Source organism: Hemitrygon akajei, chromosome 2, assembly GCF_048418815.1.
Source record: "Hemitrygon akajei chromosome 2, sHemAka1.3, whole genome shotgun sequence".
NCBI classification, from domain to species: Eukaryota; Metazoa; Chordata; class Chondrichthyes; order Myliobatiformes; family Dasyatidae; genus Hemitrygon; species Hemitrygon akajei.
In genome coordinates, this window is record NC_133125.1 from 128,368,566 (window position 1) to 128,383,475 (window position 14,910).

At 41.0% G+C, this 14,910-nt stretch overlaps 1 protein-coding gene across 2 annotated transcripts in view; it reads right to left on the reverse strand.

Annotated features, from left to right (window-relative positions):
- The window catches only part of slain1a (SLAIN motif family, member 1a), a 146,161-nt gene that overhangs the window by 30,519 nt on the left and 100,732 nt on the right, over positions 1 to 14,910 (reverse strand). For both annotated transcript variants that reach the window (XM_073027596.1, XM_073027604.1), the window contains 2 exons: positions 14,012 to 14,344; positions 2,770 to 2,901 (listed from right to left, as the gene is read on the reverse strand). In XM_073027596.1, the coding sequence (XP_072883697.1) occupies positions 2,770 to 2,901; positions 14,012 to 14,344 (465 nt within the window). The remainder of the gene's footprint in view (positions 1 to 2,769; positions 2,902 to 14,011; positions 14,345 to 14,910) is intronic.

Sequence of the window (14,910 nt, forward strand, 5' to 3'; positions counted from 1 at the left end):
ATAAGCCTACAAGAGGAGAGGCTGTACTTGATCTGGTATTAGGAAATTAACCTGGTCAGGTGTCAGGTCTCTGAGTGGGAGAGCATTTTGGAGATAGTGATCACAATTCTATCTCTTTTACCATAGCATTGGAGAAGGATAGGAACAGACAAGTTAGGAAAGCATTTAAATGGAGTAAATAGAAATATGAGGCTGTCAGGCAGGAACTTGGAAGCATAAATTGGGAACAGATGTTCTCAGACAAATGGATAGCAGAAATGTGGCAAATGTTCAGGGGATATCTGTGTAGCATTCTGCATAGGTACGTTCCAATGAAACAGGGAAAGGATGGTAGGGTACAGGAACCACGGTGTACAAAGGCTGTAGAAAATCTAGTCAATAAGAAAAGAAAAGCTTACTTTCAGAAAACTAGGTAAAGATAGAAATCTGGAACATTATAGCACTAGCAGGAAGGAGCTTAGGAATGAAGTGAGGAGAGCCAGAAGGGGCCATGAGAAGGCCTTGGTGAGCAGGATTAAAGAAAACCCCAAGGCATTCTAGAAGTATGTGAAGAGCAAGAGGATAAGACGTGAAAGAATAGGACCAATCAAGTGTGTCAGTGCAAAAGTGTGTATGGAATCAGAGGAGATAGCTCAGGTACTTAATGAATACTTTGCTTCAGTATTTACTATGGAAAAGGATCTTCGCGATTGTAGGGATGATTTACAGCAGATTGAAAAGCTTGAGCATACAGACATTAAGAAAGATGATGTGCTGGAGCTTTTGGAAGGCATAAAGTTGGATAAGTCTCCGGGACTGGATGAGACTGGATGTTCCAAATTTAGGCTACTGTGGGAGGCGAGGGAGGAGATTGCTGAGCCTCTGACAATGATCTTTGCATCATCAATGGGGATGGGAGAGGTTCCAGAGGATTGGACGGTTGCAGATGTAGCTCCCTTATTCAAGAAAAGGAGTAGAGATAATCCAGTGAGTCTTACTTCAGTGGTTGGTAAGTTGATGGAAAAGATCCTGAGAGGCAGGATTTATGAACATTTGGAGAAGCATAATATAATTAGGAATAGTCAGCATGGATTTATCAAAGGCAGGTTGTGCCTTACGAGCCTGATTGAATTTTTTGAGGATGTGACTAAACACATTGATGAAAGTAGAGTAGTAGATGTAGTGTATATGGATTTCAGCAAGGCATTTGATAAGGTACCCCATGCAAGGCTTATTGAGGAAATAAGGAGGCATGGGATCCAAGGGGACGTTGCTTTGTGGATCCAAAACTGGCTTGCTCACAGAAAGCAAAGAGTGGTTGTAGACAGGTCATATTCTGCATGGAGGTCGGTGACCAGTGTAATGCCTCAGGGAACTGTTCTGGGATCCCTTCTCTTTGTGATTTCTATAAATAACCTGGATGAGGAAGTGGAGGGATGGGTTAGTAAATATGCCGATGACACAAAGGTTGGGGGTGTTGTAGATAGTGTAGAGGGCTGTCAGAGGTTACAACGGGAAATCGATAGGATGCAAAACTGGGCTGAGAAGTGGCAGATGGAGTTCAACCCAGATAAGTGTGAGGTGGGTCATTCTGGTAGGTCAAATATGATGGCAGAATATAGTATTAATGATAAGACTCTTGGCAGTGTGGAGGATCAGAGGGATCTTGGGGTCTGAGTCCATAGGATACTCAAAGATGCTGCGCAGGTTGACCGTGTGGTTAAGAAGGCATATGGTGCATTGGCCTTCATCAACTATGGGATTGAGTTGAAGAGCCAAGTGGTAATGTTACAGCTATATAGGACCCTGGTCAGACCCCACTGGGCTACTGTGCTCAGTTCTGTTCGTCTCACTACAGGAAGGATGTGGAAACTATAGAAAGGGTGCAGAGAAGATTTACAAGGACATTGTCTGGATTGGCGATCATGCCTTATGAGAATATGATGAGCGAACTTGGCCTTCACTCCTTGGAGTGGTGGAGGATGAAAGGTGTCTTGATAAAGGTGTATAAGATGATGAAAGGTATTGATCATGTGGGTAGTCAGAGGCTTTTTCCCAGGGCTGAAATGGCTAACATGAGAGGGTACAGATTTAAGGTGCTTGAAAGTAGGTACAGAGGAGGTATCAGGAGTAAGTTTTTCACCCAGAGAGTGGTGAGTACATGGAGTGAGCTGCCGGCGACAGTGGTGGAGGCAGATACAATAGGGTCTTTTAAAAGACTCCTGGATAGGGACATAGAAAATAGAGGGCTATGGTTAACCCTAGGTAATTTCTAAATTAAGTGCATGTTCGGCACAGCTTTGTGGGCTGAAGGGCCTGTATTTTACTGTAGGTTTTCTATGTCTATGTTCTATGTTTCTATATTTACCCTAAGCCTGGTTATTTATTGAAAATGGTATTTTCATCATTATTCAGATGCATTGTAGAGTTATGTTCTGTTGGTTTGCATTCACATTCTCATTGTGAGCCTACGGTGAGAGGATTACAATCTTCACCTCAGACTTTTTTAATAATCTGGTACATTTACAGTCACCTGTAAACTGTTTTCTTTCAGTTTTAGATAATTTAATCAGCTGAATTTTATCTTCTGCACTTGCTGTGGATTTAAACTCACATTTCTCATTTGTTATTCTGGCCCATGGGTTGCTGGGTTATAAACTCTACTGTAATTAACAAACTTTACTGTACAAACCACTGTACATTAACTCAATATCATACCAGCGGAACAGAAACTCAGCAGGCAACCCAACTAACACCACATAACAGAATCCACTCACAGTTCATACTTACATGCTGGTGATTGCAGTCGTGAAGTTCCATTCTGTAAGTTCGAATCAAAACTTCTGCTATTCTTAAACGATTCAGGTGAACTGGTGGTACTGAATGAACGTGCAAGGTTTGGCATGCTCCGTCTGAGTTTCTCTGCAATAGAAAAATAATGTTTCAACTGCAAATCAAAATTTATGCAATCACACACTTCAAAAGTTAACTTTATTTTAGAAATAAAAGTGAAAAAACTGCTTCCAGAGGAAACATTGTTTGAATTAAGAACAGTTCCAGTGGTTCTAATTTCCAGATCTGATAAATGCAACCTGTCAGACTGAAACAGATTCTTAGCCCACTCCCTATGCATAAAGCGATGGTGGCTCCTCCTAATCAGATTCTGTCCATCCAAATGCCAAAGATCCTGCCCTTCAGAATTGCTCCAGAAAACTTCCCCTTCATAGAAGTCAGTCTGACTGGTCTGTAGTTCCCTTGCTTATCAATGTTACTCTTCATAAATAATGGAAAAATGTTAACCATCTTCAAGTCTTTAGGAACTTCACTATTGGCGATATACAAAGCAAATATCTCTCCAAGAGCCTATACAATTTCTTCTCAAGCCTCCCACAGAGTCAGATGATGTACTCAGTCAGGCTCGGGGATTTACCCACTTTATTGTGCTGAATCTCAATACCTCCTGCCTAGTTCTTCAAACTATCTCCACTTGCTTCCCTACCTATTGAGCAAACTTGATTTTCTCCTGAATTAACACTAAGGTGAAATAATGGTTAAAAATTCCAGCCATCTCCTGCAGCTCAAGAAATAGTTCACTGTGCTGATCTCAAAGGGGACGTACTCTCTCCCTGGTCACCCCTTTATTCTTAATATTGTTCATCTATAAAACTTCTTGATCTTCCTTAACCTTACCTGCCAAATCCATGTCATACCCTCTCTTTCCAGAATTCCCTTCTAAATGTATTCTTAACCTTTTTTATAGTTGTACCACTGTGCTGCCCCAAACTTCTGGACCAAAAGTAAAGAAAACTAAGCCCAAAGAAAAAATTTTAATGTGTTTTTGAACATTCTGATCACATGCCTTAAGTCGGAATGGATAAATCATGTTAGACAAGAAATTAACCAAAATTTCCAATCCCAAGGTATTTTAGTGAAGTCAGTGTCAGAGCTTAACTTTTAAAACTGGCTGTCAGCTGGAAAGGAAATCCTGAACTCTCTGTTTATACAAATATAAACTTTAACAAATCTTTGCCAAAGTAATAAAATGGCATTTTGTTCTGCCCTGAATATGCAAGTGTGAATATCAGGAAAAATATTTATTAACAGTTTTTAGACCACTAGTAAGCTTGACTTTTCTCCATCAAACTTTCCTCCATTAAAATATCTTTATTCTGCTAATGGCTAAACATCAAGCATTCCTATATTGGACAAACTGAATGAAAGATGGGATAAACAAAACGGAACATTTTGCCATTTGTCACAGGGATTTGTGTGACAATTTGAGAAATTAGAGAGAAGGAGAAATCGAGTGAGAGAGCTCAGAGAGAGTGAATAAGAGAGAGAGCGGGAGAGTTCTAGGCAGAACATTGTGAATGGTTGCCATGGCAAGTTCTCTCTAAAACCATTACAGTTAAAGTACTGACAATATTCAAAACTGAATACTAACATGCAAGAGAAGTCAAAAGGCTTGACCATTTGCATTGAGAGGGAAAAAAGTCAGAATTAAGGCTTAAAGCAGTCTAAGATATGCAATAACAAGATCACATTTGTCTACGACAGACTAATATTTTCTCTCATACCTTCAGTAGTTTCACATGATATCATAAAGTATTTGTATTTATATAACTTTTTTTATGATATTTGATCAGGCTTTTAATAAAACTTTTTAATAGTTCTGCATTGTGCCTCTCTGTGCGCCTCAACTGATTTCCCCTGTTAAACAGGTTCAGGCTGAGCATGAAGAATACATTAACTTATACATGAAAGAGGTTCTCTATGGGAAGTATATGATTTGGTCCTCAGAGCAGGTGTAGGAAAGAATGACACTGGCTCTGGCAAATGTGCAGAAGGCCATGTGTCCTCAGCTTCTCACAACTGTGAAGAGCAGTGGTCATGGAATTGACTATTTTGGCAGGGGGATGGAAACCAGAGTGATAGGGCTGAGAATGGGGGTACTTGGTTTTACTAACAGAAGCAGCGTTTAGTGAGACTGCTATCAAGGAGATGCTGATGATAGGGCAAAACTTCAGTCAATGGGATGAGTTACAATATAAAGGGAGAAGAAAATCAAAAATGGTGATGAATACAGGACTGAAGGTGTTATATTTGAATGCTGATGATCAATGCTGGCACACTTCAGGGCTGTGTGCTTTGCTCACTGCAAGTTTCACTCTATACCAATGACTATGTGGCTAGGTATAAAGCAAATGCCATCTCTAAATTTGCTGATGATACAACAATTGTTGGCAGAAACTCAGGTGGAGATGAGAGGGCATACAAAAGCGAGATAAACAAGCTAGTTGAGTGGTGTTGCAGAGTACTTAGCGTCAGTAACACCAAAGAGATGATTGTGGACTTTAGAAAGGGGTAAGATGAGAGAACACACAGTCTCCATAGAGGGCTCAGAAGTGGAGAGATTGAGTTATTTCAAGTTCCTGAGTGCCAATATCTCCAAAGACCTAACCTGGACCCAACGTATTGATACAGCAATAAAGAAGACAAGACAGTAGATATATTTCATTAGGAGTCTGAGAAGATTTGGAATGTCACCAAATACACTTGTAAATTTCTATGGAGAGCACTCTAACTGGCTACATTACCATCTGATATGGGGGTGGGCTACTGCAGAAGATTGAAGTAAGCTGCAGAGAGTTGTAAAATTAGTCACCCTCCGTAGTACCCTAGACATCTTCAAAGAGCGATACCTCAGGAAGGCAGTATCCATTGTTAAGGACCCCCATCACCCAGAACATGCTCTCTTGTCTTTGTTACCATCAGGAAGGAGGTACAGAAGCCTGAAGGCACACACTCAAGTGATTCAGGAATAGTGTTTTCCCTCTGCCATCCAATTCCTAAATGGACATTGAACAATTGAACACTACCTCACTTTTTAAATATTATTTCTGATTTTTCATTATAGTGTCGTTAATCTCGATAGACCATGGATTTGCACCTTGGAAAGTTTCCAGGGCGCAAGCTCGGGCAAGGTTTTTTTTAATGGAAGACCGGCAGTTGCCCAAGCTTCAAGTCTCCCCTCTCCACGCCACCAATGTTGTCCAAGGGAGGGGCATTAGGACCCATACAGCTTGGCACTGGTGTTGCACAGCAATGTGTGGTTAAGTGCCTTGCTAAAGGACACACACGCAAGCATCAGCCAAGGCTCGAACTAGCAACCTTCAGATAACTAGATGAACGCCTTAACCACTTGGCTACGCGCCAACACTTTCATTATATTTAACTATTTAATATACTTACTGTAATTGATTTACTGATTTTTTTTGTTCTATACTATTATGTACTGCTGCCACTAAGTTAACAAATTAAATGACATATACCCGTAATATTAAACCTTATTCTGATTCTGCACGCAGAATACAGAAGCAGGTAGATGAACTCATAGGCAACACGAGTGAAACGTCATCACTACCTGCTCCCATAGATGCTGTCTGGCCTGCTGAGTTCTGCCAGCATTTTGTGTTTTTATAGACGAACTCATAACACATTTACAGATTGGCATGTAGGATGTTGTGGCCAACAATGAATCATCTCTGAAAGAAGATTACAACTGGGAGCTTAATGTGTAAGGATACACATTGTATCAAAAGGAGAGGCGGATAGGTGGAGGGACTGGCATGGCGCTGTTGGTAAAAAAAAAAATCTAATCATTAGAAAGAGGTGACATATGATTGGAAGGTGTAGATTCATTGTTGTACAGCTTAAGAACCTGCAAGAGTAAAATTATCCTGATCGGAATTATATACAGACTTCCAAACAGTAGCAAAGATGTGGTCTACAAATGATAAAAGAAGATAGAACTTGCTTGTCTAAAGGGCAATGTTACAATAGTCATGGGGAATTTCAATATGCAGGTAGAATGAGAAAATTAGGTTGGGGCTGGATCACAAGACAGAAAGCTTATAGAATGCCTACAAGATTGTTTTTGAGAATGGGTTGGGTGTTCTGCAATGAATTGATTAGACAGCTTATAGTAAAGTATCTCTAAAAGACCAGTGATCATAATATGATAGAAGTCACCCGGAAATTTGAGAAGAAGCTGCTAAAGTCAGGTGTATCAGTATTACAGTGGAGTAAAGGGAATTACAGAGGCATGAGAGAGATAGTCAAAACTGATTTGAAGGAAACACCTGCAGGTATGATGGCAGAGCAGCAATGGCTGGAATTTCTAGGATCAGTTTGGAAGGCACAGGATAAATACATCATAAGGAAGAAGTAGTATTCCAAAGGCAGATGACACAAACGTAACTGATAAGGTAAATCAAAGCCAACATAATAGCCAAAGAGAGGGTGTACAATAGAGTAAAAATTAATGGGAAGTTAGAAGATTAGTAATCTTTTAAAAACCAACAGAAGTTAATGAAAAAGTCATAAAGAAGGAAAAATGGATTACAAATGTAAGCTAGCCATTATTAATAAAGAGGATACAAAATGTTTCTTCAGATATATAAAGTGTAAAAGAGGTGCAAGAGTAGATACATGACCATTGGAAAATGATGCTTGAGGGGTAGTAATGGGAGACAGTGAATTAGTAAATGAATAAGTATTCTGCATTAGTCTTCCCTGTGAAAGATACTAGCAATCTGCTAGAAAATCGAGTTTGTCAAGGAGCAGAAGTGAGTGCAGTTGCCATTACTAGAGAGAAGGTGCTTGGGAAACTGAAAGGTTGAAGGTAGATAAGTCACCTGGACCAGATGGTCTATACTCTAGAGTTTTGAAAGAGGTGGGTGCAGAGATTGCACAGGCATTAATAATGATCTTTCAAGAATCAATGTATTCTGGCATGGCTCCAGAGGACAGGAAAATTTCAAATGTCACTCAACTCTTCAAGAAGGGGGAGAGGCAGAAGAAAGGAAATTATAGGCCAGTTAGTTTGACCTCAGTGGTTGAGATGTTGGCGTCGATTGTAAAGGATGTGGTTTCAAGGTGCTTGGTGGTACATGATAAAATAGGCCATAGTCAGCATGGTTTCCATAAGGGAAAGTCATGCCTGACAAATCTGTTGGAATTCTTTAAAGAAATAACAAGTAGGATAGAGAAAGGAGAATCAGTGTATGGTGTGTAGTTGGATTTTCAGAATGTCTTTGGCAAGGTGCCACACATGAGGCTGCTCAACAAGTTACAGAAAAGATCCTAGCATGGGTGATGCATTGGCTGATTGGCAGGAGGCAAAGAGTAGGAATAAAGGGAGCATCTTCTGGTTGGCAACCAGTGACTAGTGGTGTTCCATAGGGGTCGTTGTAGGGACTCCCTCTTTTTACGTTATATGTCAGTGATTTGAACGGCAGAATTGATGGCTTCATGACCATCAATTTGCAGATAATAGGAAGATAGGTGGAGGGGCAGGTAGTGTTAAGGAATTAGAGAGGCTACAGAAGGACAGATTAAGAAAATGGAAAAGAAGTGGCAGATTGAATACAATGTTGGGAAGTCATGCACTTTGGTAGAAGAAATAAAAAAGTAGATTATTTTCTAAATGGATTGAAAATTCAAAATCTGAGGTGCAAATGGACTTGGGAGTCCTCATGCAGGATTTCCCAAAGGTTAATTTACAGGTTGAGTCAGTGGTGAATGCAATGTTATCATTAATTTCAAGAGGACTAGAATATATATTCAAGGATGTGTGTTGAGGCATTAAACGGCACTCGTGTTGCCTCACTTGGGAATATTGTAAGGAGTTTTGGACATCCTAACAAAGAGAGGATATGCTGACAGTGGAGAGGATTCAAGGGAATTTCACGAAAATAATTCGGGGATTGAAAGGCTGATCATATGAGGAGCGTTTGATGCTTCTGGTCTTGTACTCACTGGAATTCAGAAGAATGAGGGGGGATCTCATTGAAACATATAAAATATTGAAAGGCTTCGACAGAGTGGATATGGAGAGGATGTTTCATATGGTAGACAGTCTAAGACCAGAGGACACAATCTCAGAATAGAGGGGTGTCCATTTAGATTGCAGATGAGGAATCATTTCTTGCGCTAGAGCATGGAGTAACTGTGATATTCATTGCCCCAGGAGGCTGTGGAGGCCGAGTCACTGGGTATATTTAAGGCAGAGATTGATAGATTCTTGATTAGTCAGGGCATGAAGGGATATGGGGAGAGGGCAGGAGATTGGGGTTGAGAGGGAAATGGATCAACCATGATGAAAAGCTGGAGCAGACCTGATGAGCCAAATAGTCTAATTCTGCTCCAATATCTTATGGTCTTATGTTGGGAGAGGGGTGGTGAGTGGTGAGGCGGGTTGAACGTACAGGATTGCTACTAGGAGCTGATTATAAAAGAAGAACAGAGTAGATTATAAACTTGAAAATTTCATACTTAGCTGCAGTTTAGATATTCTGCGTAAGCAAAAACAAGAGCTTTGTTGTCATTATTCCACAAAGTATTGACTTGTGTGGAAAAACCTCACTGTTTACTAGATGCAATAATGAATCATAAGGTCATGTTATGGAAGAACAATATTTTTGTCTTTGAATAATAATATTATCAACACTATTTAAATGTTATTTTATGAAACATTTATACAAAAATATTTTAAAGCTTTTGAAGTGTCCCTTACCCTATTTTAATTTTAATAAGATTCCAAAGCTATAAAAAGCCACTTTGCCTGCTCATGTGTCAGCAGAAAAAAGATGGAAGGAGAAAATAATTGCACTAGCAGCTTCATTTAATCCTGGAACAAGATTGTTCGTTCAAAAATGGTGGTACTCATAACTAGTATATTGTGTGCAGTATAATCCTACTCAAAATATCAAGTAACAACTAGTTCTAAAATTATTTATTTTGTCCATCAATAACGTCAATAACAAGAAAAGGATACACTTTCAGGGGTTTGTTATAATGGGTGAAGAAAAATCTTGTAAAAAAATTGAAAATATCAGTTCTTAGTTGAGGAATTGAGAATGTGATGATGGGGGAGATTTTAAATGGATTCTTTACATCTGCATTTACGCAGGAGACGGACACAGAGTCTACAGAAGTAAAGCAAAGCAGCAGCAAGGTCATGAACCCTGTACAGGTTTAGAAGAGGAGGCATTGGCTGACTTGAGGCAAATTGGGGTGGATAAATTCCCAGAGCCTGACAAGGTATTCCTTCGGACACTGTGGGAAGCTAGTGCAGAAATTGCAGGGCTTCTAGCAGAGATACTTAGCCACAGGTGAGGTTATGTTGCTGAAGAAAGACTAAGTATGAGCCAAAAAATTATAGGCTGGTGAGCCTGTTATCAGTAATGGGAAAGTTATTGTAAGGTACTCTAAGGGACCAGATATATGAGCATTTGGATAGACAGGGACTTACTAGAGATAGTCAATATGGTTCTGTGCATGGTAGGTCATACCAAATCAATCTTTTTCGAGGAAGCAACCAGGAAAATTGATGAAGAGAAGGAACTGGGTGTTGCCTACATGGACATTAGCAAGGTCTTTGACAAAACCTCACATGTGAGGTTGGTGAAGAAGGTTGAGTTGCTTGGCATTCAAGATGAGATAGCAAAGTGGATTAGACAATGGCTTTTTGGGAGAAGCCAGAGAGTGGTAGTAGAGCAATGCCTCTCTGACCGCAAGCCAGTGATTAGTGGTGTGCTGCAGGGATCAGTGTTGGGTCTATTGTTGTTTATCATCAATATCAACGATTGGATGACACTATGGTACACCATATCAGCAAATTTACAGATGACACGAAAAGTGGGCATCTAATTGACAATGAAGTAGACTATCAAAACTTGTGGTGGGATCTGGACCAGCTGAATAAAGGGGTGGAAAAATGGCAAATGGAGTTTAATGCAGACAAGTGTGAGGTGCTGCTTTTTGGGGTGACAAATCAGGGCTTACAGTTACATGATAAGCAGTAGGGCACTAAAGGCTGATTTATACTTCTGCACAGTAGCCTACGCCGCAGCCTTTGTAAGTGGCCTGCGCCATAGTGAGCATTTATACCTGTGCGGTGGTGTGTCTCCGTCACTCTGCAATTCACCATCAAAACACTAGTTGGCGGTGGGGTTTCTAATGGCGAAAGAGCACATCATGTTGGAGTTGGAGCTAATAAATATTGAACAAAGGTTCACTTTTATTGAAATTACTGCAACACAGAAAAGAGAGAAGACGTCGGAGCAGATGGTATGTACGACCATTGAACGGATTGAGGCGAATGAAGGAGGGTGAATTTTCTGTGCTTGTTCAGCCACTGAGAGACATGGACGAGGAAACGCATTTCAAATATTTTCGGATGTTGGCAGGTAGATTTGACAATTTTGTTCATCGTCTCCAACCATTTATTTCACATCAGTGTATGCACAGTATGCCTACAGACAGGAGGAAATGCGACGCTACCAAGCAGACCAATCACAGTTGCTGCGGTCTGCTTCACCGCGACGCACAGTTACATTTTTGAAGAGGTGTGTGTCAAGCTATGGCGTAGGGTACAGCGTAGGTTACACGGCCACGCCGTACTTACGGCGTACATTTGATGCAGAAGTATAAATCAGCCTTTAGGAGTGCACTATAACAGAGGGATCTGGGAATATAGATTCATAATTCTTTGAAAATGGTGTCTCAGCTCTACAAAGTCATATAGAATGCTTTGGTATATGGACATCCATAAATCAAAGTACTGAGTACAGGAGTTGCAATGCAATGTTGAATTTGGAGTATTGTGTGCAGCTTTGGAAACCTATCTACAGGAAAGATGTCAGCAAGATTGAAAGAGTGCTGATAAAATGTACAAGGATGTTCCCAGGACTTGAGACCCTGTGTTATTGGGAGAGGTTGAACAGGTTAGGACTTTATTCCCTAGAGCGAAGAAAAATGAGGGCAGATTTGTTAGAGGTATGCAAAATTATGAGGGGTAATGATAGCACAAACACAAGCGAGCTTTGTCCACTAAGGTTGGGCGAGACTAGAACCAGAGGTCATGGGTTAAGTACGAAAGGAAAAATATTTACGGGAAACATGAAGGAAAACTTCTTCACTCACAGAATGGTGGGAGTGTGGAACGAGCTGCCAGCGCCAGTGGTGGACGCGGCATCGATTTCAACATTTTAGAGACATTTGGATAGGTACGTGGTTGAGAGGGGATTGGAGGGCTACGGTCTGGGTGTGGGCCGATGGGACAAGGCAGATTGATGGCTAGGTGGGCCAAAAGGCCTGTGCTATAAGTGTTCTATGACTCTATCACTTACTTTAATTACAGTAAATAATTATACTATCTCCTAATCATCTAATACATGGTGACGTATATGTACCTTACCTTGATAATAAATCTGCTTTGTACATGGAACTCACCTGGTTCCACCTATCACATTCCAGCCCTGTCTCAACCTCCCATCACCTCTTGATATGTTGGTAAACCTCCTTCTAATGTCGCACTCCTGATGAAGTGCCTCCACCAGAAACACAACTGTCCCTTTGACTCCACAGATCCAACTCAACCCAGTAAGTTCCTTCAGCAGTTTGATTCATGCATTAGATCTATTGAGACTCCAACATGCTTTGTATCTCCAATGGAAAATTATTTTAAGTGAGTAATTTAAAACAAGATCTTCGATGTACATTTGCCTGAACACTGAATCAATATTTATAACTCTTATTTTGACTTGACTTGACTATTCATAGATCTGTATTGAAACTTCAGCATATCTGAGAAGTCAACTTAAAAAAAGATACAATGACATTTATCTATACCCAATACCAGGGTGGTGTCACATTAGCTCCAATGGGACATTCCTCAAGGTTACTGGAAGTACAGTTTGGATCCAGGAAGAAGAGCGACCTGAAAGCAGGTCAAATTTCAAGTTTGTAGACATTCAGCAGAAATTCAGATTTAAATCAATATCTCACAGCCATTTGGCCCTTGGAGGCTGAAAATGGTACAAGTGTATCTGCAGTACAAGAGGTATGCAATGTACAAATTTTTGAGAATGCTGTAAGTTCTTTTTTGAAATGTTACCAATTGTTATTTTGAAAAAAAAAGCACTACAATTCACATTTAAACTGCAACAGTAGTTTAGTCAGGTCTGGTAGTTCCTTCATTGGAGTGGAGTTAAAAAGCAGTGAGTCAGACCGGGCAGGGCAATGTAGTGTAAGTAGTACAATCACTCAAGTTGAGTCTGATGTTCTCCTGTGGGGTTGCTTATTGATAGGTTTTCAGGTGGCTGCAGAAGTCAATCCAGATCCACATAAATGGTGATTGCCTGTGCATGACTTTGTTTAATGTGGGGAGACTTGCACAGATATCCACCAGACGGTTCCTGACAGATCAGGGTCAGTGTCCTGTGACATGGATATGCAAGACGACTGGGGGCCCCTCTGCTGCTGCAGACTTCCTCCACCTTTACTGCCATTGTGATGTGTCATTACCTGCCGCCAGTTCTGTCATTGAAGTCTTGGTTAGATCGTTCATTGCCTGCACCAGGGGTTCACAACCTTTTATGCCATGGACCCCTACCATTAATTGGTTGAGAACAGTGGTCTAGATCCTCCCCCTTGACCCTCACCCCTTGACTGGTGACCCTAGTAGGAGCTTGGCTAAACTCCTGATGGTATCGCTCTTGGGATCTCAGAAACTCAAACCTCTCCCCCACTACAAGACAACGATCCTCAGAGAAGATCAATGCAGGGTACTGTAGATGCTCTCACGCATGTTTAAGATTAACACAAGTAGGTTAAAAGCAATCTTTTTCAAGATGTATAAAATGCACAAAATGTTTTATTGGGTGCTGAAATAATGAGGCTAAAATTTCAGAACTGCAAACTTCACATGTGTACCATGTAAATAGAAGACCCCATATCTTCCAAAGAGGTTGTATCTGCTATTTCTGATTGGTGACTGCAAAAGGAGCACCTCTAAACCCCACATGGGTAGTTCTGTCTTGACTTGCATTAAGTATATAAATATAAAGGGTCTCGGCCTGAAACGTCGACATTGCTTCTCCCTATAGATGCTGCCTGGCCTGCTGTGTTCTACCAGCATTTTGTGTGTGTTGTTGTATAAATATAAACAGTGAGTTTAGGATTTTACCTGCACTTGTTCGGTACTGTTGTTGCTCAGCTGTATGACCTTGTGAATAATAGGATGGACAAGCACTGGAATTCAAGTAGGAGGAAGGTGCTGGGCCTCTTCTGCAGTCTCTAATGCTGGAAAAAGTCTGTGAATGTGGCATACTTCGTAAGGGTGGAGAGCACCTGGTGAGTCGAGGCTGTGGCGGAAGCTGGTCAAATTCTTCTTCGTCTTCAAGGCTGCAGCAGTCATATTCCTGGTCACTCCCTGTGCCCCGCTTTACTGAATACAGCGATGTACTGGAGCTGCGCTGAGAGATAGTTGTTGAAGTGGAAGCATAATCTTGTCGGAGACCTGGAGGTCAGGAAAAAAAAAATGAGTATAAACAGAATTACAAAATAATATTTTTCAAAATTGAGATGGAGAGCGAAATAGGCCCATCAAGTCATGCCGCCCAGCAATCTACCCCCCTGATTTAATCCCAGCCTAAGTCACCAGACGGTTTACAATGACCAGTTATTCTACCAACTGGACTGCGGGAGGAAACCGGGGCGTCCACGCGAAACCCATGAGGTCACAGGTCACCTTTACTGTAAAGCGTTGTATTAACCACTACACGATCATGCTGCCCTAATTTCCCTGTCTAAGTAGAAGCTCCCAATTTATGAATGACCATAATTGACTTTGTTTTAAAAACTAAATCCTGATGACACTATGAATAACTGCGATTCACACATTACTGTGTTATCCCTGGATTAGTTGGGAGTGAGCTTGCTTCCGAGCCCCAAAGCCGTGGGCTCAAATCCCATTCCAGAGATGAGTCTAGGGCTACACTGAGGCTACACTTTGGGGGTGAGACGGTTGGGAAAGGACCCATAATCTCTCTGGAGTTGTCCTTAGAAACTACCAGCAGTAGTTGG